Source organism: Thunnus albacares, chromosome 15, assembly GCF_914725855.1.
Source record: "Thunnus albacares chromosome 15, fThuAlb1.1, whole genome shotgun sequence".
Taxonomy (NCBI): Eukaryota; Metazoa; Chordata; class Actinopteri; order Scombriformes; family Scombridae; genus Thunnus; species Thunnus albacares.
In genome coordinates, this window is record NC_058120.1 from 25,025,058 (window position 1) to 25,048,837 (window position 23,780).

General features: G+C 40.0%; 1 protein-coding gene across 1 annotated transcript in view; it reads right to left on the reverse strand.

The window, feature by feature from the left end:
• Positions 1-23,780, reverse strand: part of atrn (attractin) — a 146,137-nt gene that overhangs the window by 82,159 nt on the left and 40,198 nt on the right. Inside the window, exons 13-22 of the mRNA XM_044374473.1 lie at positions 20,069-20,190; positions 17,891-18,029; positions 16,691-16,872; positions 13,753-13,972; positions 12,738-12,923; positions 10,451-10,696; positions 8,731-8,868; positions 6,420-6,513; positions 4,922-4,974; positions 3,462-3,556 (exon numbers count right to left, since the gene is read on the reverse strand). Of these exons, the coding sequence (XP_044230408.1) occupies positions 3,462-3,556; positions 4,922-4,974; positions 6,420-6,513; positions 8,731-8,868; positions 10,451-10,696; positions 12,738-12,923; positions 13,753-13,972; positions 16,691-16,872; positions 17,891-18,029; positions 20,069-20,190 (1,475 nt within the window). The remainder of the gene's footprint in view (positions 1-3,461; positions 3,557-4,921; positions 4,975-6,419; positions 6,514-8,730; positions 8,869-10,450; positions 10,697-12,737; positions 12,924-13,752; positions 13,973-16,690; positions 16,873-17,890; positions 18,030-20,068; positions 20,191-23,780) is intronic.

The window sequence follows — 23,780 nt, forward strand, 5'->3', positions numbered from 1 at the left end:
GCTATTAATTTTGAAGCATATCTGAACTTTGGCTCGCTAAACAGTTGCTAAAATCCTTCCAATCAGTCAAATTAAAAGCACCCGAAAGATCTTCAGTCAGCAAGTTTTACCTAAGATGAGGTGAGGTACATTTCTACTAGAAATCCATGACAGAAGCAGGACATCATCAAAATGCCATTGTCTGTGACTTCTAAAACTTTTATTTTTGCATACCTCCACTGTAGTTCCTTTGTCAGAACTACAGTTCTGCCTTTGTTACCATTTGGTTCAAACTTTGTCAGGCAGAGGAAATGCCATCTGTCATACAAGATCCTTGTGTTTCAGTTTGTGCTCCAGATGCTGCAACCAGGTAAACAGGGCTGGACAAGCCTCGGTTTGCTGGGAAACATCTGTGTGACTGACTGTGTGATGAGTGTAGTTCACGCTACAACAACACATTTCAGTCTCACATTGCTGAAGTCATTCTGTGCTCATCAGTGCAAGACTGACTTCAACTGAGAATCATGTAGTCATTTTTTCTTCCATTTTTTTTTTTTTTTTTTTTTAAATGTGATTGATAATAACTGAGTTTTACTCATTTCATTATACAGTACCGGTCAAACATTTGGACACACTTTCTCATTTCAGACGATGTGAAAGTGTGTCCATACTTTTGAAACTTTATATATTTTCTATTTTTTAAATTATTTTTGTTTTGTACATATTTTCCCCCAAAATACAACTAAAGTATATAACAAAACTGAGTACACCCCTGGTCAATATCACTAAAATGGTAATTACAAATCCAGGCCATTTAATACAATCTTATTTGTTTTTAGACAAAACTCAAGAAGAATTAAGCCAATTAATAAAAAATGAATGTTTGACTAATTAGACTATAATTAAAGGTTCATATTTAAGAACAAACTGCAACAAAAGTCAGTACACCCTTCATTAGTGAGACTCCATTATTTTATTTTTCAATATTTGGTATGCCTGCCTTTATTTTTGAAGACAGATTCGATCCTCCTGGGCAGGGATGAAAACAGTCTTGCACAACTCTGTGGAGAGATATTCTGCCATTCTTCACACATGATTTTTTTTCAGCTGCTCTTTGCTGGAGGGGTTTTGTTGCTCTACTTTCTGCTTTAAAATACTCCAAAGGTGTTCTATTGGATTCAGGTCAGGGGACATACTGGACCAGGTCATAGTTTTCCCTATTTTCTTCCTTAAAAAACTCTTGTGTGATTTTTGCAGTGTGTTGGGGATCATTGTCATGATGGAAAATTCCTCTCCTGCCAGCTCCTCCTGGGGGATCCCAAGGTGTTTCCAGGCCAGAAGAGATATGTAGTCTCTCCAGCGTGTTCTGGGTCTGCCCCAGGTCTCCTACCAGTTGGACGTGCCTGAGGCATCATAACCAGGTGCCCAAACCACCTCGCTGGCTCCTTTCGATACGAAGGAGCAGCAGCTCTACTCTGAGCTCCCCCCAGATGTCGGAGGCTGAGTCCAGAGCCTCTCCAAGAGACTCATTTTGGCTGCTTGTATCCGTGATTTCATTCTTTCAGTTGCTACCCAAAGCTTGTAATCACAGGTGAGGGTTGGGACATAGATCAACTGGTAAATTGAGAGCTTTGCCTTCTGGTTCAGCTCTTTCTTCACCACAATGGTCCAGTACAACACCTGCATTACTGCTGATGCTGCACTGATCCACCTGTCAACCTCACGATTCCACCTTATCCTTACTCATGAATAAGACCCCGAGATACTTGGAACTCCTTCACTTGGGGCAGCAACTCACTCCCAATCCAGAGGATGCAGTCCATCCTTTTCTGGTACTATGGCCTCAGATTTAGAGGTGCTGACTCTCATCCCGGCCGCTTCACATACAGCTGTAAAAACCGTCCCAGTGCCCGCTGGAGGTCACAGTGTGTTGAAGCCAACAGAACCACATCATCTGCAAAAAGCAGCGAAGCAATCCTGAAGTCCCCCAACTGGACACTGGAAACTGGACAACCCTGGTGGAGCCCGACACCCATGTAGCCTTCATAGTGCCATCTATGAATGGCATCTCCCCTACACTTTTTGCACTCGTGCAGCCCCATATCAGCACACTCCCACCTCCATGTTTCATGGTCGGCACTATGCAGTCCCTGTGGTAGTCCTGGCCAGGTCTACATCAAACATGCTGAGACCCATCTGATCCAAACAAGTTTATTTTGGTTTCATAACACCAAAGCATGTGCCGCCAGTATTCATCAAGCTTCTTTTCATGTTCATGTTCTTTGTGCTGTTTTGTGAGAAAATGGTTTTTCTTCTTAGACGTCGTCTGTAGAGGTTGACTTCACAAAATGTCCTTCGCACTGTCTGATCAGCCACTGAAACACCACTTTCCACAGATAATCCTTGTGGCAAATCAAAAGCACTTACCCATCTGTTTTTAAATGCAAGGTTGTGTGAAAAGTGAATTGTGCATACTGCCATGACAACCACTTTGCCTTCTGTTATTGGTAGTATAGGTCTTCTTGTACCTCCAAACTGCAATTGTGTTTTGGCTTGTTGTTCAGCAGCCGCCTGATGATCTTGTACCCTCTCCAATCTTTTATGAAGTCTTTTATGAAGGTTCTTTTATAACCTTGTACAGGTAATTAGTTGTAATTGGAAGTCACAGGTGTACTCAACTTTTGCTGCATTGAGTTTGTACTTTGAGGCCTGTATTTTCAATTTAGTCTATCTCATCTGTTTGTTTTAAATTATAAATAAGATCAAATACCCTACACTCCAACCTAAAAATATTACAATTATTGTAAGATGATACCATGTTGAATCATTTAACATTTTAGTGATACTGCACAGGGGTGTACTCAGTTCTGTTATATACTGCATGTATTAATTATGTTTAAGGGCTTACATACATCATGTTTAATTAGGGTTTTTTGCCATTGCTTTATACTTTTGTTCTTCACTTTCTTGGTAATTATTTAGTTATACATTAATTTGTGTCCTCTTTTATGCCCTAATCTCCAATAAAAATGAGATATCAGTCTCAATGGGACTCAAGCCAACTGGCAAGTCCTTCCATCATTATGGTTGGTGCATTTTTTCCTTTAAAAATCGAAATATTTCATTCCTTTTAAAGATTTCAGAACAATATACTCCACTGTTTTGAATGCTCTTCTAATTGTTTTATTCAATGTGTAACTATGTGTATGAAAATTGTGTGTTGTGAATATACTGTATGTGTATATGTCTTGTACATGTTTTAACTTTTCACCAACTAGCTAACTTGTTATTAATATCATCATGAAAATAATAATGATACAACTGGAAAAGTATCTTATGAAGAAGTTGTTTGGTAATAAGCGCGGGGCAAGAAAAAAAATTCATTATCACCATCATATGGTGCTGATTTTACAATTTTTAATCCTCATAAAACTGACATCTGCTCTAACGGTGGGGTGTTGAATCACACATCACAGACATACCTCCTCTGGTGTGGCCACGAAGTTGATGGCGGTGTAGTAGCGGTCGTCCTCCTGCGACAGGCTGAAGGTGAACTGGTAGTCAATGAGGAGCGTGTCTGTTTGATGTGGGTGTGGGAGAGTATGGAGGGGATTACAAAAGAAGAAGAAGAAGAAGAAGAAGAAGAACTCAATCAGTTTAGCCTCAAATCAAAGAAGAACATGTATTCACACAGTGCTCGGGGCAGGAAATTACCCGGACGCCCGTTCTTTTTCTATAACAAAACTCTATACGCTCTCTTGGATGAATCTAAAGATTTTATTGTGTGTTCTGTGGTGAAAGTCATGATAAAAACTGGGTTATATGGCTATGTGCCAGCCTGCATTCATTTTCAGCTGAAGATCTGATGAATGTTAGTGACTCAAGATAGAAGCTTCCTGGCTTTTAGGGCCTCATACTGCAGGTTTTATAAGGATTTAAATAGGCAAAATAGATTATTTTTGCTCATCTCTGTATAATTTATGTATTTAAATAAATTATCTGTTTGCAGTTCATACAATTCTTGGTACATTTGTTCATTTTTCAGGTTCTGAATCGACACTGGGGAATTTTAACCTTAACACTGACAACAATAACGACATGGAAAAAAAAAAAAAAAAAACACTTGACAAGTCGCTCTGGCAGCCAAACAATCATCTGCAGCTCCGTCTGTATTCTTAAAAACATATTTAGACTATGAAATAATGATCAGCAAGGGTTTGAGGGCTATGGATGACAAAGCTAGTTAATTCCATGATTTGACATATATACCTATTTCTGATCTACATCATCTACATAATCTGCAGGGAGGACCACTGTACTGCAGTCTTTCCCTGGTGAAATGACTGCCATTGCAGCAGCAGGAATAAGAGAAAGAGCAGCCTTCAAAAGCCCTTTGACGTTTTTGGCAATTCACTTTCATCTGCATCTCACTTTCAATTCTTTCCACCTGTGACCTGTTTAAAAAGGCAGTTTCTGTTCTAACTGTTATGGCTTTAAACATCAAACTATTTGAGACCTACTTTGATATAAAAGCCATGTAACTGTCTTGGCATTAACCGGAACAAGGAAGAACAGTAAGGCCTCACAGTGCTTTCTTGGTGTGACTAAGTAATAGCCTAACCTAGGCCTATTTTTATTGAGCTCATGAAATATAAAATAAATAAAAATCTCTCAGCTTCTATTCAACTGTTGGGCTGAAGCCTACCAAATCACCACATTTGCAAATATCACAATATTAGAAATAACAAAATGAACAACAGCAGCTTTGAAATTATTAGCTCTACAGCCAGATGCCTCGAGGTATTTTCTTTAAAAAAAAAAAAAAAAAGCAAGCTAGCTGAATCCTGTAACCCGCAGTTTATTTTTTGACCACCCGCTCCCACCCGCAGCGAAAACTGTCCGCTCTTGCAAGATTTGCGTTGGGTCGAGCATTTCCACTTACAGTAGCATGTTCCTTTGAGGGGGTTGCCTTGGTAACGATTCTCGACTTCACATCTGAAAGAGAGAGGTGGAGGATAGATTAACGGAAATGGGGCAAAAACGGGGAAAGTAGCGAGAGACGAGGAGACAGAAAGAGAGGAAGAAAGGTGAGGAGGATGGGATGATTTCATTGCTAATAAAAACAATGTGAAGGACATTCGTGCATCACACAGCAAGCTGAGAAAACACAGTCAACAGTGGAATGAGTCCTGACCTTCAGTCGGCTAGAGTAACAACACAATGACATCAAAACCCGAGAGAGAGGAATGAAAGAATAAAGCTCGGTGAAGCTGACAGACACTAACAGACACCTTCTGCTCTGCCTACAAAAACGTCACAGCTGATGTTGACCATTAATTTGTGAAACTTTATTACAACTTTATTTTATCTGGTCAGTAAGTAGAATCACGCTAAAAAATCATATCACATACAGACAGAAAAATATGATGGAAAAGAGTTATATCTTACTAAATTAATGACTAAATAAATTAATGTGTAATGTCGAAAGCCAGCTCCTCACTTATCATATATCTTACTTATATAAATATATATATGCTCTGTACATACCAAGAAGACTTAAAGGTTCAAGCAACAACTTCTTTATTGACAAACAACTTGACTTATGAATCTTTCAATTCAAGAAAAATATTCTTGGCAGCCAAAACACTTTTTTTTTGACCTCAGCTGCACAACCTTAGACTGCGGCAAGCAAACAACAGGACATGGTGAGAGGTTTGTATTCATAATTACTGATACTGAATTAAACACGGCCACAGCATATAAATTAAAGTGCTCACTTGCCAGCAGAGATTAGAGTCAATTGGATCATTTTTTTTTAAGACTGGAGGGAGTGATATAAGCTCTGTCTAAGATTGTTAATTGTACAACTCTGAATCTTACTGACTTAGATATTGCAAAAGAGTCTCTTTATATTCTTTCCCCAATCAGCAGTGGTGAGTGAAATCTTGTTCCCATTAGTCCCCCATTGGAACGGAGTCTAAATGCTGATATTGGACGAGGAGTGAATTAACAACCGATGCTTCCTCGCTGTTTGAATGAACGCTGTACACATGTTGAAGTAGGTTCGTGTCGGACCAATCGGCGATACATCATCAAAGTCTTGGCCATAATAAAGTGCTACCACCGGATCAGGGACTTTTTGGGGGGCAGGAACTACTGCAAAAGCATCGGCACGATCCATATATTAAATTAATGACCAATTGTTTGTGAGATGCATCACAAGCGCCGTCAAAATCTGAGCCTGTGGTGTCAGAAGTGCTGCATATGATGTACAGATGGACAAACAAATAAAGACTGAGCCATAACAACGAAACCTAGAGAAAAAAGGTTTTCCCCCGTAACTATGGCGCTTGAGCGACTGTTACGGAAGTTTGAGTTTACAGAGATATTAAAAGACAAAGACGGCGGGGCGGATGAGCGTCATAAAATGTGAAACTCACAGGTGGCAGCGATCTCCTTTGATGCCCTTGGTAGTGCAGAAGCATTTGCCGTTGTTGGGGTTGCACATGCTGGCGTGGCCGTTACACTTGCAGGCTGAACAAAACAAAAGAAACATGAAAAATTTTTAAAAATATATGTACCATTTACATATAACCACTGCTATTATACACAATATAGAAGGTGACACTCTGATCCTCTTGATTCATATGAGATCCTTCATCTTTGTAGTACATCTGTGAGTCTTGCACGTGGGAGCTTCTGCCAAGCGTTCTCAGTTTCACCCTCACTACATATTTGGGTTTACAGCCTTCCCTGCCAACCTGATCCAACCCACCACCAGATGGTGATCAGCTGACAGCTCTGCTCCACTCTTCAGGGTGTTTTAAGACATGCAGTCACAGATCCGATCAGACAAAGTCAATCACCGATCTTAGGTGGAAGGTGTTCTGTTACTGTTGTGAAGAGTATTGAGCGATAGTCAGCACCTCAGTGGAGAAAGTGCACGCGAGTCTTTTGATGTGTTAATGCTGAAAATGTTTATTGAAAGCACTTTGTCAAATGGAGAACTGAAAACAGTAAACACCGGAGTGCTCTGCTCCAATGCCGTTCTGCCCTCTGTAGGTCTGACTCTTAGTCTTTAACCTCAGCAGATCAGCCTACAATATGAAAAATTAGTCTAATTGGTTCACTAGTTTCTAAACAAGGAACTGCATTTTACCCGTGTTAGTTCAGGTCACGTTGCATGGGACTTCAGGTCACCGTTAGCACATTCTGGCCACGCATTCACCTGTCTGTGTTGTCTAGGAAGGCCCCCTCCGAACTTGGTAACCATGGCAATGCTGATTTAGCCTTTATCAGAGAGGCTTCTGTTTCCCCAAACATCACAGACAGCTGCATATCCAAGGAGAGGCAGTGTCTCTCTCTCTGCAAGACTTGATGTTGCTTACTCTGTGACCTCAAAGCCCAGGCTTGACCCAGTGTGACTCAATATGTGACCCCTAAAGATGGAACGGTTACCAGGTTCACTTTTGTACTACCTTACGCTCAAAATGCCACTCAGGTTCAGATTAGGCAGGCTGTTCTTTCTAGGTATCCGTCTTTAGGTTTTAGGTTTCTCATCATTGTTCACATGGGCTTTGAAGTCCCCCAGCAGAGCCCCTGGGAGGTGTCCCACCCAGCGACTCCCTGTAGGCCAGACACTCGGAGATGCTCTTCACTGCACAAACGCCAATCAGAGTAATCCTGTCTGCATCTGAGACATGTCGCAAAAAAGGAGTCTAACCCTTGTCCAACCGTTTAGCTCCAGAGCTAGCACCGTGCATAGAGGAGACCCAAGTCTCTAGTTGATATTTCTCCTCCTCCCACACGGTTTATGTCTCCTCCACCCACAGGTGACCTTCCACATCCCACTTCTCAAGAGACGTGGGATGTGGAAGGTCACTTACCTCTTACCTACCATGTAGTGGCAGTTAACAGCTGCCAAATGTTTAATGTTTGATTTAAATGTGTTTATATTGAAGACCGGTTATCATATCTGCACAAATGTTAATGTTTCCCCATCTTCAACATTAATATAGTCCATCCCTTAAAAAATCACTGACCCTCCTGGTAGAAACAGCTGTGAAATACGTAGGACAGCTGGTGCAACAACAAACCATATTATGATTTTGTTCTAATTTATATACACATGTGCTTATTATTGGTTCATAATCTCCATTTTTGGAGGTACTGATTGTGTACTTTTTTACTCATGCTGTAACAGCTTAAGACCATGTTATGTTTGTTGAGTCAAATCGATGTTACAGGAATGTCATGATTAGCTGTGAAGTAATACAAGCCTTTAATACCCTTGAGGGGCCTCCTTGTACAACAGGGAGGAGGAAAAAGAAGAAGCATAAATATCAAATGTGTAATACTGACAACATGAAGATATGCAGAGAGGCTGGTTTATTGATTGACTGTCACTGATGTTGAATGAAGTGAATATATATTCCAGAGGGACATCTGGAATTACGGCTCCCAAAAAAATCACTGAACATACACAGCGGCTGTAATATATTGGTAAGCTAAATTAAGCTGTCGAAGGAATGGACGATTGATTTGTTGTTTGACTGACTGACTGTCAGTATTAGCCGTAGAGTGGAGTAAATCTTTAATATCCCTGGAGATCGCTTTACTGTGCAGCCAGGAATCAGGAAAATGGCTGACATAAAACTGAACTGTAAAATACTGCCGAGTTAAATGAAGCTGTACACGCAAAGACTGACTGGATGATTTACTTCTGGACTGAATAGGCTCACGGATACTCACGCTGGCAGCTGCCCCCGTTGGTCGGATCTCCGTAGAAGCCGGAGATGCAGCTCTCACAGTGTCGGCCGGTTGTCAGGTCCTCGCACTTCTCACACACGCTCTCGTTGACACACTGGCTGTGACCGTTGCACTGACAAGCTGCCGAAGAGTAAACAATGCACATAAAGCATGAACATGAACAGAAGAAATAGGACTTTTAATAAACAGCTCCGGGCTTAAAACATGAATGAATTTGTAAGTTAACTTGTTAGAACGGTCTGAGATTTGTGAGAGTCCTGAGCTGCACGTGACATTCTCATGTTTATTTGAAAAATTTGTAAGCTTTGCTACTTCTGTTTGTTTTAGAGAATCATGAATGACTGAAAGAAATGTTGATATTTTATATTTTAGATAATTAAATAGTAGAGATGCACCGATCCACTTTTTTTCAGTTCCGATACCTGAATCTGCTGATACCAGAGCTCTCTTACTCTATTATCATTGTTGGTATTATGTATAAGGTTACATGAGGCTGTAGTGAACCACACAGCACTTGTGTGGAGTATGACTTTAAAGAAAAGTCAAATAATGTCTGCTGGGGAGTTGTGCTGACCCAAAACAGTATGCAGACAGAAATTGAGGTTAAAAACAAATTAATTTCTTATAAAAAAATAAAACATCACTAAAGGAAATAAAATGTCTCAGTGATAAAGGAGCCCAGTGTCCAGTCCAGCTAAGAGCAGTCCTTTGACTGCAGCATGTGGGTGGTCTCCAGTCTCTGGCCACCTTGTGGTGCCTCTGGTGAATACAGAGGGTGGAAACAAATCACCAGACTTATCTGTTTCTGTCTCCTGCTGCCTCAAGAGTTCATATGATGTAAGGTGGAAGAGTCTGGCTATATTAACTAATGGGGTGAGCCAAAATAATAGTGCACATTCACCCCTCAGCTTTTCCCATGAAGCGTGTCCCTTTTTCCTGCAGTGGCCTGAGCTCCTTCTCCTTCCCTCTGCCTCACTCAAGACTTCTGCAGGGTTCTGGCTAGTCTCCCGGCTTTTACACTCTTCTTATTTGTGACCAGGCCATAGGCTGGCGTCTTCCCTTCGTTCTTATGTTATGAAAAGAGAAGCAGAGCTCACGGAGGTCTCCGGTGTCTGTGAGCTCTGCTTCTCTTTTCTCTTCTCTCCTGCTTTTCTATCCAATATCCAATGAGTGAATTGCTTAGATTCCAGTAGATATTTAATAGGGTATTACAGTGATCTGTATGGCACTACAGTAAAGATTTGAAAGAGACAGATACAAAAGAAGAATGGTCAAAATCGAAGCAGCTCAGGCTGAGATATCCTTCCTTTTAGCCCCCGAGATGAGCTGGATGCTAAACTTCCCACTTTGTAACTTAATTATCTCTTTTTCTTCGACACTCTCTGCTCAGTAAATCCACAGCTTTAAAAACATTACGCCCCCCAGTCTGTAACAAAGGCTTTCCGTTGTAGTGTCCATGCCCAAGTTGAGATAACTATGATGACATCACTATGACATCATTAGGGATTATTTCATCCGTCTGAGAAAGCAAACTGACAATGCTTCTCCGGAGCAACAGAACACATAATACAACATGACAAGTTTACCAATCAGGATGTATAAAACTGGTGGAATTTCCCGATTTTCTAAAAATAAAATGACTACTCGCAAATAATGAATATCTCATGTTACAAAACAAAATTAAGAGTTAATTCTCCCTTACCTGGACAGTGGATGAAGGACCAGTTGTACTTCGCCTCGCTGGGGCACATGCTGGCGTTGAGGGCCGGTTGGGGGCTGGCGGGCAGGCCAGGCAGGGTGGACGGGGCCGGTACCGAGGTCTGGAAAGGCCCGCGGTACGAGCCCTCTATACACTGACCTTTTCCTGTGTTACTGGGGTCGGTGCACCAGCCGCAGCCCGGCTGGTCCAGACACTGGCCACATGTTCTGTATCCGGAGCAGTTCTCCGCTGCAGCAAAACACACAACACAAGACTACCATTAATACTGTTGTATCAAGACAGCACCCCCAGTCGATGAGTGATGGTTGAGAGCAGGTGTGTTATTGGATGTTGGAAAGCGAGGTCCAGCCTTTCCAAAAGTTTAAATTAATAACCCACAACAGCTCTATAAAGGCTCAACAGTTAATCTAGCTCATTCCCGAGTCACTGATTCTCTCCACCTGTTCTCCATAGATATTTGCTTATATTTAAATTCCTAGCTCTCCGCTCTCGAGGGGTTTCTCTGCCGATGGCTATAAGCAACAATTTATATTTAATTGACCTGCCAGGTTAAATAAATGGCAATTGTTCTATTCTGCACCATACAAAAGCGAAGCGCCAGCCGGAGACTAAGTTCTCAAACTATTAAAGCAGATTATTAATCCCCATCTCATCTACTGGAGGGGCCACAGTTAACTGAAGCAGGCTAAATGAAGGTTAAAAAAGTGAGCATTTAAAAGATGCTCTGCTCCAGAGAGCTACACTTATTTAAAATGTTGCCTTTTAGAGTCTTTTCTGAAGTCTGATGCAGATCGTCGCATATGCTTGAGAGGTTGAGTACATTAACTGCAACTAGAACATTACGTGAGTCGACTTCAGATATATGCTTTTATTTTCATGTTGGAGTTTTGGTCTTTACACAGATTGCACCTCATGAATCCTGCCTGGGAGAGATGCTGCTTTTGCATGTGACCACTGCAACTTAATCAGAGGTTTAAATACTATGCTGCAACATTTTCATGTGTCAGACAGAAAGTGTTTTTCCCAAAGTGTTTTTTGACTGCAGCAACAGCAATTTTTTTTGGAATAAATCGAACAAGGACTGGGTAACTGGCATAAGGAACGCATAGAGAATTTTGTACACACTTAAAAGTGAACATTTAATGTGTAATCAATTTGTTTCGACTTGAGAGATGCCGATGCCGGGGTGAACACTGCAGAAAGGTTCTTACACTGGGGTATGATGACATCAATGATGCTCAAGTCAACTGATGGAAAGACATTGTAGATTATAAAAATAATCCAACAGATTTTACTGGTCCCTAATTTCCTATAGAGTCTCCTAAAAATGACAATGTAAAGAGTAATTAAAGGGGAAATAGGTATGTCCCAGTCATGAATAAATATTAATTCATGATGTATTTCTTATTGGAAACTTTATCCTCTATATACGAGGATATGCTTGCCCACGGACAAATTTCACTTTTTGCATGTTCAGCTGACCTGCTGTGCACCGACTAAAAGACTCTCTGGGTTACACTAGTAAGTAATCACAATAAATTCATTATAAGCGTAGCAGCTGAACACAGTCTCCATTATCTATTCTTTCTCTCGGCTATACTTAGGTCTCTCTTGCAAAATAGATCTTGATCTCAATGAGATTACCTGATTAAATAAAGGTTTTATATTGTATGAATTAGTACATTATACATATTTCTTTCCAAGAAACTTCTTTGCAATTATTACAAAACATATTAGACGATTATGGCACCATAAAACAAAGCATTACCAAGAGAATTCAAGGAATTGTGAAAGACTAAAAGGTTTTCAAACAGATTTGAATTATTAATGTTAGAAATCATCCCATTTAGTTACTGTAGTTCATTCGTTTTTTGTAGTGTTGTAATATAAATTCCTCATTCTCAAACTCCTATTATCTATATATTTATACAGAACACTTAACACTTCTACTACTTACATTGACAAAGTCAACGTCAAAACTAGTAATCGCACAAGGACAATGTCCTGCCTCTATCAGATGTCTAGTCATCAGGTTTTTGAATAATTTCTTTTGACTTCACTTCTGTGTTCTGATAAATGTTTGTGGGGCTTTATTTTCAATCTAAATATCACACTATGTTGGGAAAGAGACCATGTAACAATGTGATAATAGAAACACCTTTTAGACACAATATACGTACACAGTTGTGGTTTGTTTTGCAAAAATAAAAGGAGGATTATCACAAACCTACAAATTAAACTGTACATGGAACAGAATGAGATATCTTACGTGGACAAGTGTTCATTGTGTACCACTCCATACACTGTCCGAAGGGGAAGGAGGCCACGTAGGCGTTGGAGTCGACGCACTGCTTCATGTTGCTGCACCACATGCACTCCGAGCTGCTGCTGGTGCATTCGCTGCAGGTGGTTCGCATGGCACATGGCGTCCGGCACTGCTTGGCACTGTGGTTGGCTGAGAAACATTTTCAAGAAGTTATATTTAAGTTATGTTCAAAGTTTAAGTTTTTCCTTATTTGAATCAAGGGTCTAAGGACAGGGGTTGTTGTATGCTGTGCAGATTGTATAGTCCCCTGAGGCAAATATGTGATATTGGGGAAATAAAATGCATATGAATGTATTGATTTTCAGTCAAACTCTTTCTGGTAGTGCTCTCCCTGCTGCACAGAGGTATAGTAAACAAAGTGTTACTACATCTAAGTAGCAGAAATATGTGTCTGACCTGGAGGACCAGTGCAAAAAGTAATTTGTTAATCAAAGAAGCAAGTTACAAAGTTGATCCTCAAATACTTTCTGATAGAGGTGGAACAGTCAAAAAAGTCTGATGCAATCCTGGAGAAATCTTGAGGTATTGTCTTTATTACAGGTTTTCAAAACTAAAATCCATTTACAGATCCATTATTCCCCTGCCTTCCCTCTAGCTTACTTTGCAATTTTGCAGAATTAATTGTGTGTAAAACATCATTGCCTACTGCTTATGGGTGTGCAAAAACACAGATGCTAGTCATTGCATATGCGTGTGTGTCCTTAACTTTAGCCAGAGTGAAAAGGGTCAGATGCAGCCAACTAATGCTGGAAATACACAATAACATGATCTGACAGACATGGAGGGAGCTTTGGGCATAACAAAGCCCCCCCCCCCCCCCCAGGACAACTGATTCTGTATCTTAGAGGCCTCATGAGGCCCTAATGGAAAAACTAGTAATCATAGCAGTAGCCTAAATTAATATAAAAGGATAATATTGAGAATACAATAGAACTTTCATTTAGTTTTGTGAACTAACCTGGCCGTTCACAGAGGCTCCCGTTCACCGGGCTGATGCAGGTTTGGGCTTTCAGTCCGCTGGACGCCGGCTCGGCCAAATAGCCGCAGAACCCGGCGTCGCTCGGCTCACCGGGAAGCCACTGCAGGGTTGTGTTGGTGAAGGGCGACATGTCCTCCCAGCACCAGTACGACACGTTGATTTTCCTGAGCCCCACCCAGGGTGTCACTGTGGCCTTGTACTGAAAACACACACCAGAGCAAAAAGTCAAAACACGGATTTTACATATTGACCTTTTTAAAAATTCATTGTTCTTGAGAGCTTGACAGTGTTTAAGTTCAATCAAATGGTTATTAACAGCGGTTGTGTGGTATAACTTTTGTTGTTTCATTAATTCAACCTCTAAACCATCAAATAATTTAAACAAAAGGAAAATCCTTCATCACTGTGGGTGGTGTTGGGCTTCTCTTTGCTTCAAGGGGCCACAACTGAAGTGCCAGTTACTCCATAGAAAACTAACGTGACATTTGAAGAAAATCAATGTCAAACACAGATTCTGATAGACATCTTTTTGTCAGAAATCACAACTTTGCCCTAGTTGTACGCAACAACAACAAAAAAAAAAAACATGTCAGCGCTATTTTTCATCTGTACCGGCATAAATTTAACCGGACTGACTGACTGGCAATAAAAGCAGCTTTACTTCACTTGACTGGAGAGGCTCTGTTATCTATCCCATCTCTAATCAATCGCCATGCTGTTGCAGTAGTAGTAAACAAAGGGAGCTTGATCTCTCAGAGACGTGGGTCGAATTACTGTTCCGTCGGGATTTAATTGCATTTCTTGGATTGATTGATCCCCTCTGGAAATAGTTGGAGCTGCTAAACCGTACAAGCACCGTCGATATAACATGCCAGGAAGACTCGTGAAGCATGTTTCAGAGTACCTGTGCGTGTGCGCGTTTTCATTGTTGAACCAATGTTGTACAAGCACAAAGATTATCTGTAACTTACCATCAGAATTTAATTTAGACCAACAGGGGAAATCTACACAATTTAATTGGTATGGATGGGGAACTTGCCTCAGTTCCAACCCCACTTTGAGATTAGAGCTCGATTTTTCTTATCCTATTTAGCTTCAGTGTTACATGTGTCATTTGGTGGCTCCAGGGCACTTTGTAGGACCATGAGTGGACCATGGGTAGCCTCAGAGAGGGATAGTAGTGTTTGTGCCTGCTGGGTGATGTACACAAAAACTAAACTGCAGCTGTAGATGAACTCCATGTTTTATTTAAGTGCATAGTGGGTCGTTACAGCCGTCATCTCGAAGTGCTTTTAACACATTTTGTATTATGTAATACTCTTCAGTGAACTCAAGTGTAGACACACACTCAAATATTTGGTCAGATTTAGCTCCGATTAGGCCAATAATGGTAAAATCCTTTTTTTTCCTCAAGAGCTTGAAAGTTTGAGGCTTTTATCACTAAAGTGTTTTTTAATTCAGGAAATGTCAACCTACTTTAGCACAGGATATCGGTCCTTTTTGTAGTGGCCTTTCTGGACACTTAGCTGTAATATTTTAGGGCTGCAACTAATTTGCAGCTTATTTTCTGGAGTAATTGATTTACTGATTGATTGTTTTGTCTAGAGAAGTTCAGGAAACTGAAAATTATTATATAACCCAGATAACATTTTCAAATATCTCGTTTTGTCCGACCAACAGTCTAAAACCCCAACATATTTAGTTTTACATAGTTTATATAACATCAATTATCAAAATAGCAGCAGATTAGCTTTCAGAGAAACTAATTCAACTAACTGATTAATATCAAACTTAACTTTACAAATAGTTATTGTTGAATAATTTGCCCTGTAACCCCATATTTTTAGGGTTTATTTCCAAACTCTCAAAATGTACAACTGTGAATTTTCACCAACTCTAATTAACTTAAAGTTGAATTAAGCTGAATTCATAATAATCATAATGTAAGAGCTTTTATCAGCGGGCCGTAGACTCAGTCACCGTTGTTTTACCTCATTCGTTGATGGAAAGTGACTTAACAGACATTTATTTAAATGAACATTTTTGGGATTATAATTTTAATATTGGATTTTCTTAATCATCAACATTACAAGCAACCATTAATAAAAGGATGCAGAATCAAAGCTACAAGGCTCAGAAAAACTTTCAATGACTCAGTGTGTCGTTGGCTTCTTTATGCTTTTTCTGTATTCTGTATGTGTTACTTCTAATTTGACAAGACGATATCCAACACTGTACTGTACATCTGCCCATCCTTCACACATATCTGTAGAAGTGACCTGCATCTGATGGTATAAACAGCGGCTTGCAATTGTTAGTCGATTGTTGGGATAGATTTCTGTATATCTGCTCTAATGGAGCGAGTAAGAGATGTCTGAGCTCTGGAGGAAAGATTCTGTTAAGAAGAGATTTGTTTCAAAGCTCACTGGTCCACAAATCACAGGAAAAGAATCCAACAAGAGCTCACCTGCTGATAAAAAGGTGGCCAGTACCACAAAGACTTTTTTTTTTTTTTTTTTTTTTTACATTAGGTGAAATATAAAGACAACAAGTGCACAACAGGGACCAAAGTTCTGGGTCACATTTGTAGTTTTCATTCGTGATCAGTCGGTTTCTGATTCTTTTTCTGTTTTTTTTTTTTGTCTCATCTGTAAAGTAACTAGCTCGATAATCACACATACATCTCTGTTTAATAATGAAAATCTGTCAAAGAAGACTTTTCCTCAATCTTAATTGATGTAATCTTCTTGCTGTAATTTTCCGTTTTATCTTCATCACACTCTGTATCTTAAGTCTTTCCGAAATTGTATCCGCTGCTTGTGTGATGGCCCGATTTCCCCTCAGGGAATATTAAAGTTTCATCTAATCTGTTTCATCTAATTAATACCCAGGTCCGACCACCCCGCCTCTTCCTTACCACCACGCTCATTATCTGCAGCTCCTTCAGGACAAAGTCCACCTTCTTCTGCGTGGTGAGCGAGGCTAGGACAGCGTTGTGGCTCCTGCAGGCCAGCTTGGCGTTATCGTACGAATCCTTCGCTGTGATGAACTTCAGACAAGAGTTGCCCACCAGATGCCAGCTTTCACCGCACACGTTCTCTGGAATAGAAAGAACAATGGAGAAGTTGGTACTGGTCCACCTACAGAAAGCTGCCTTGTGTGTGTCTGTGTGCAGTCATTTTTCTGTTGTGTCTCTTTTATGTCATGTCAAGTCTCCAGTCATCCAGGCTCCTCCCACTCCACCCACGAGGGTCGTGATTGGAGAGGCCCCTGCTCTAACCAGCCCTCCCATACCGAGGCTTCAATCCGTGTGCCGAACTGATAAATGTCTGGCAAGCCTGCCAGTCGGCGCGGCTGGGACTCAGGGAACGGCCCGCCAGGGTGCCTCTCGTTGTTGTTGTATGAAAATTGGTGTGAGACTAGTATGAAGCACTCGCTGTTTAACTGTGCTTCTCCAGCGATCGCTTGTTGTTAGGGGACTGGGCCAGGCGTAGTTAAGTATCACTGATTGCTCACGCACACACACTAGGAGTTTGCTTTGTTAGACTCATTAGGAGCAGGGGTGCTGTTCTTCTTGTGTTTGTTATAAACCACTGAGAACTAGACATAGAGAGTGAGGGGTTATTTTTGTTGTTTTCATTGTTGTGTTAGTAAGTTTAGCTCTGATTTAGGAGTCCTCTTTTGGTTATATTGTTTTTTTGATTTGCTCAGCACCTGCCAGCTCCCGGCTAAACATAGTCTTTTTGGCTACTCATTTTTATTGTTCAGTTTTAAACATATGGTCTTTTAGAAAATAAGGTGTTGGACATCTGAATGTACTAGAATAGCATGTTTGTGTTTGGATTGGAAGAAATTTGGTGAGTCCATAAGCTCAAGCAACACAAGTAAACAGACAGAGCCTGACACAAGCTGCAGTACTAACAACAAAATCTAAACTAATTATTTGAAAGCAAAAACAAATATGAATTTGTTTGCTTGTATGTGAGGTTAATCTACTGCATGTCTAAGCATGTGAAAGTGTGTGAGGCAACATGTTTATATATGTGATGACAATTTTCCAGTGAGTTCTAATTTAATATCCAATTTAGTTGTTGTTTCTGATCACAAGCGCAGTTACCCGGCAGTGAGATGCACTCCTGGTTGCGAGGCTCCCACTGGCAGTTCTGGTCCACAGCGCAGCTCTTGCAGCTGGTTTTCTTGTTGCACACATAGGAGGGGTTGTCCTTAGGGCAAACCTCATACTCCGATATGGCCCCCTGGGAAGAAAGCAGGAAACAACAGGCGTTGACTCTTTAGGCTCAAAGTATAAAATTACTACATTTCATGCTTCATAAATGACACCTGTTAATGAAGCACATGAAATGAAATGTCATTTCATTAGTAATAGAAAGCGACAACATTTCATTAAGTCTTTCTAGATTCACGAGATTCTCATTAACAAGAGACTGAAGTGTTTGAGGACATAATGGGAAATATATTTGTCTAAATAAAGACAGTTATTTAAAAGGAAAGCGAGGTTATTACAGGTATTTAGATGATAGAATACTTGTAGTCAGAGACTGAGCCATATGTATCAAAATATTCTTTGATTCAGATTTGGAAACAAGAACATTATTTATTTATTATCTGAATATGACACATCCCAGTTTGTAAGATGTACTTTGGAGGAAATGAAAGGACATTTTGTCAGAACAATATTTGTGTAGGCTATTTATTAAAAAAGCAAAGACCTGCCAAAGTTAGTTAAAATTAGAGTTGGACTGGAAGTGGCTACAGAAACCCATACTGTCCAATCATTTAGATCCACTCTGTGCCTAAATATGGAGCCTACAACTATTAAGATTATAAGGAGATCATATATTACAATATTTTTTAAATTAAATCTCAAAACCTGTATGACAAAAGACGAATATATAAATGACATTGCTATGTTTTGTTAAAAAGCATGGAGGATACACCCTTTAACATCAGTTTTGAAAGCACTGTAGGCTGAAGAAGGAGGGCTACAGCTCTTTGACTAAAACATCACTATATAGATTTAATGCCCCAAACAGCAAATGCACTCAAACACTACTGTTTCCCCAAGGAAACCAAAGTTACTTGCGTAACCCCATTACTCTGAGTAACATGAGTGAGTGTCTCAAATTGGGGTGCGCCTATGGCGTGACCTCATCAGAAGCTCCTATTGCAGTCTACCAGCCAGGATTGGCTGGAACTAAGCACGTCAGTGTCAGGGAGGGTGGAGACTCTCCCCCTGTAAAATGGCTTAACGCTACGCTGGCAGTCATTCAAAAACACTCACCTCTTACTCACTGCGAATGAGCAAGGACAGCGGTCTGGTGAGACACTCACTCATACTACTCAGAGAACCGGGGGTTCGCAAGTAATCTGAAGTTCTCTTTCATAGCATTTGTTTCAGGTGTCACATTGGGAAATACTGACTCTCAGATTGCTGGGCAGATAATGGGGGACCAACTGTCCCGAAGTGAGCCTTACTGAGGCTTAACACCGAATGGGCTAATGGAGGAGCTGTAACATTAAGCCTGTAGAACCTGGCAAAGGTGTATGGGGAGGCCAAAGTTGCAGAAGTATAAACCTCCCGGACGGAGATTCCTATGAAAAGGGCCCATGAGGTGGTGAGATCCCTGTTAGTGCATGCAGCCCTTCTGGCGGCTGCAAACCCTTATTGCTATAAGCTAAAGCAACAGCCCCCACTATTCAGTGAGAGAGCCGCTGCTTTGAGACTGGCTTCCCCAAGTGGTTCTTTGCCCAAGGTTCTGTCCAGCACTGAGCACAACATATGTAACCAGTGATGCTCATCTGGAGAATGAAGGGGGATAGAAGGACACAAAGTCAATTGGGGAATGTGACCCTAACACCTTAGGCATAAAGGCAGGTTAGATTTGTAAGGTCACCCTTACATTGCCAATCCTGGCTAGCAGAATACAACAGGAGTCTCTGATGATGTTACGCTGTCTGCTTTTCCCACTGCGAGACATGAAACAAATGCTATGAAAGAGAACTGGTTAATGGAGGTGATAAGCTCTGCCCACTCTGTCTCAGAACAGATTTACCCTGCTCCCCATGTCCTCCAACAACTGGTTGTTCCTGGAGATTTGTTGTTCCCTGGAAATGTATCGATTTAAGGGCTACTTTTTTGACTACAGTAATTTTGGAGGGAGATAGATAACGTTTCAGAAAAAAGAGCTAGGCGACCATAAGATGCCAGATGTGGCAGTTACATGTGATCATCTGTTATCTTCTCAGCAGGGTCAGCGGGGTCAGTTGTTCTTACCGTGGCAGCGGTACAGTTGCTTCCAAGAGAAACACACTGGCCTGAACACCACTGGCAGCCGTTTGTGTTGGCGGTGCAGCTGTAGCAGTCTGTATACTGGTCACACCTCTCGTTATCAGCATCTGCAAAGCATGGAGAGATACAGTACAGTATGTAAACAGGTTTACTCCAAACTGAGATATCCATCTGTAATTTTAAAGCATTAAAAACAAAAATGATAGTTCACTGTGTAGTTTTCAGATAATTTGTCTGGTAAATATGAGCCACCGTTTTTTGTTTCGTGTATTTGTTTGTTTTAATCCATTAATGATGAAAATGGTCCAATGATTAATGCAAGTGGCTGTTCTTAGTTGGTAATGGATTACGTTTTGACCCAGGATCCAATCACTGAAAAGACATATTTCAACTTATTTCCCTATTCAATAATGTCAGACCAGGGTGGCATTAACCTCAACACTGTGCACTACTATTTGAAACTGTCTTAATGTTAATGTTTTGTTGCCACCATTGTAATTTCTTAGAAATTAGAAATTAACCTAGAGGGCAAAATGAAGGCATAAAAGAATGTATTAAGTTCTTGTTCATTTCTTCCACAGCAGCTTAAGTAATTCAGATTCCGCTGTGAACCACAGATCAGTCAACACTTTCTGGACAAGAGGTTCTTTCTGGGGGAAATTGGGGCAGGGTGACTGCCAGACAGCAGCAGAGCAAAGGGCCTCCCTGGTATTAAATGTGCCTAAAAGATATTCCAGGGTGCAGTTTCCATTTGCCAGCACTTCTGCAGATGCCGACACCAGAAAATCAGACCAGCCATGTTGGAGAAACAGAGGATTTTTTGTGACAAATGGCAAACAGCAAACGGAAGAGAATTCTCTACGGGAAGGAGAGAGCCGGCTGAACTGTCCCTAATGATTACCTCTTCCTGTCCTACCTGACACACCTGCATGCACACACAGCAGTAGACCCCGAGAACTGGGACACACTGTCATTTTGAAGGAAAAAATGATACCTTGTAGTGATATGTGTTTAGAAGATACATCCACACATGAACATAAACGTGCACACTCCCACATGCCCTCAGGTAATCATCAATAGGTTGCAGCTAACAATTATCATAATGGATGAATAATTCCATATTTATTTCAATTAATCAATTATTTAGTTTGTAAATGTTATACAATAGTAAATTCAAGGTAACATCTTCATATTGGCGGTTTTGTTCAAGCAACAGTCCAAAACCAAAAAAAATATTTAACTTGCAGTGATATAAAAAAAACACAGAAAAGCAGCAAATTTTCACGTCTGAAAAGCTGAAATTACTTTAATGCCCTTATAAGTACCTATTATTTCTGTTGATCAACTGATTAAGTGCTGGAAAAAAACAGTGGACTGATTGTTTCAACACTTAATCACAAATCATCATCATTTTATTTATTTAAAACCTCGGAAAATGCACTGAGGGAAAACCCTCATTTTCATTGGTGCCGAGGTGCAGACTTATAATAAATGCAGATACCACTAAAATCAAATAGCAATAAAAGAAGAATACATGGCTACATTATTTAAAAACAAAGTAAAATTAAAAATGCTAAAAAAAAGTAAAGGAATAGGAATTGACAATGAGACAAATAAATACATAAATAAAAACAAGAACAATAAGAATAAGAGCAATTTAAAGCAATGACAGTTACAGTCATTAAAATTAGCAATTAAACCTTGGAATTGACTCAACAGTATTAATGAGGTCAACTAAAAGTTTTTTTTCGAAGCATATTCCAAGTATGTAGGGCACAGTAGCAGAAAACAGATCTTCCTAACTCTGTATGTATTTTGGGTCCTTGCAGCCATGTCTGCGAGTGGATACAATGGCTACCAACATGCCAAGAAAGCAAACAAACAAATGCTGATCCCTCCTCACTGATTCAGCAGGCAGAGCAGTTTTTCGAGAAGGCAACAGTGCGTCCCATAACTATCTCCAGTGATGAATCTTAATGCAGAGTGATATACTGCATCTAAAGGTTTTGAGAGTGGAACTGGCCGCCTGCCCATAAATAACATCCCTGCAGTTCAATATAGAGAGGAAAACTGCTTCAGCAATTCTTTTTCTTGTAAACAAAGGAAAACAAGATTTATTTATAAAAAGAAAGCCCAATTTCAAACTCAGCTTTGATAACGGTATGTCAATATGGACTTTAAAAGTACGTTTTTCATCAACCTAAATGCCTAGATATTTATAGTATTGCACTCTCGCTATTATGGTGTAATTAACAGAACAAATTTCAAAACTACCATAGTCAACATTTCTTCCATTTTGTCTTTGCACAGTTTAAGACCAGTTTCAAATTATGAAGGTGTTTTTGAAGGGGGTTAAATGATGGCTGTATAATTTGAGTAGCAGCATGAATAGAATCTGCACAGCTATAAAGGACCGTGTCATCTGCATATAGATGGAAGTTACAACTGCACAATGAAGAGGTAATATCGTTTATGTAAATAGTGAATAAAACTGGTCCAAGGACAGAACCATGGGGAACTCCCTTTGTAATGGGGAGAAAAGACTGAATATTACTTATTTTGACACACTGCAACCTATCAGAAAGATAATTTTGAAACCACAGGATTGTCAAAACCCGAAGAACAAAGTCATTGTAAAAGCATAGAGTGGTCAACTGTGTCAAAAGCTGTTCTTAAATCAATAAAAAGAGCAGCACAGTGTTTTTTTTCTAATGCTGAGACTATATTGTTAATAACTAAAGAAGTAGCAGAAATAATGCTATGCTTAGGCCTGAAGCCAGACTGAAACAGTTAGTATGAAATGCATGGATAAAAATGATTTCAACTGTTCATTAACAAAGTGATTCAAATATTTTTGCAAGACAAGGTAGTTTTGAGATTGACTGATAATTATTTAATTCAGATTTGCTATCATCTTTATGGAGAGGAAGACCATAGGAAGTCTTCCAAACTGTAGGAATGATGGCAGAGGTAATGCCAAGATTGAAAATATGAGTTATATATATATATATATATATATATATATATATATATATATATATATATATATATATATATATATATATATATTCAGAAATTAGCAGTGCTGAAGATTTCAAAGCAAATGGTTCCAGTTTGTCATCACCTGTTAATTTTCACGCATCAATATGGCAGCTACCATCCTACTGGAGACAGGAGATAAGCTAAAGGAGTGGTTTTTACTTCAGCAGTAGTATTAAGGAAGGATGACCTATGTTCTTCAACACAACCGTTGGCACCAATAGTAAGACTGTCAAATAACTGACAAGATGCAGCAAAATGATTGTTAAAAGCAGCAAATTTCATGGATATTAGTTATCTGAGTAAGGCCATTACCAACATGCAGGAAGAGGAGTGCTAGAATTGTTAGAGGGAGTTTTGACCATTTTCCAGAATTTACTGGGTTATAAAGAGGAATTAGTGAAAGAGTGCAGATAATAGTCAGTTTTGGCTGTTCTGAGAGTAGCAGTGTTCCTCAGCTGTCTAAAGGCAAGCCGATGACAAGAGTCTCTGGTGAACCTAGCCAGAGCCCATGCTTTGTTTCTGGAATAAAATAAGGTAGAAAGCTCAGCAGTGAACCAGGGAGTGAAGCTACATTTTGTTCTTGACTTTTTAAAAAGGTGCATGAGTTAAACATTGGTAAAATAACTTGGAACTAGTTCAGGATCAGGGATTTTGA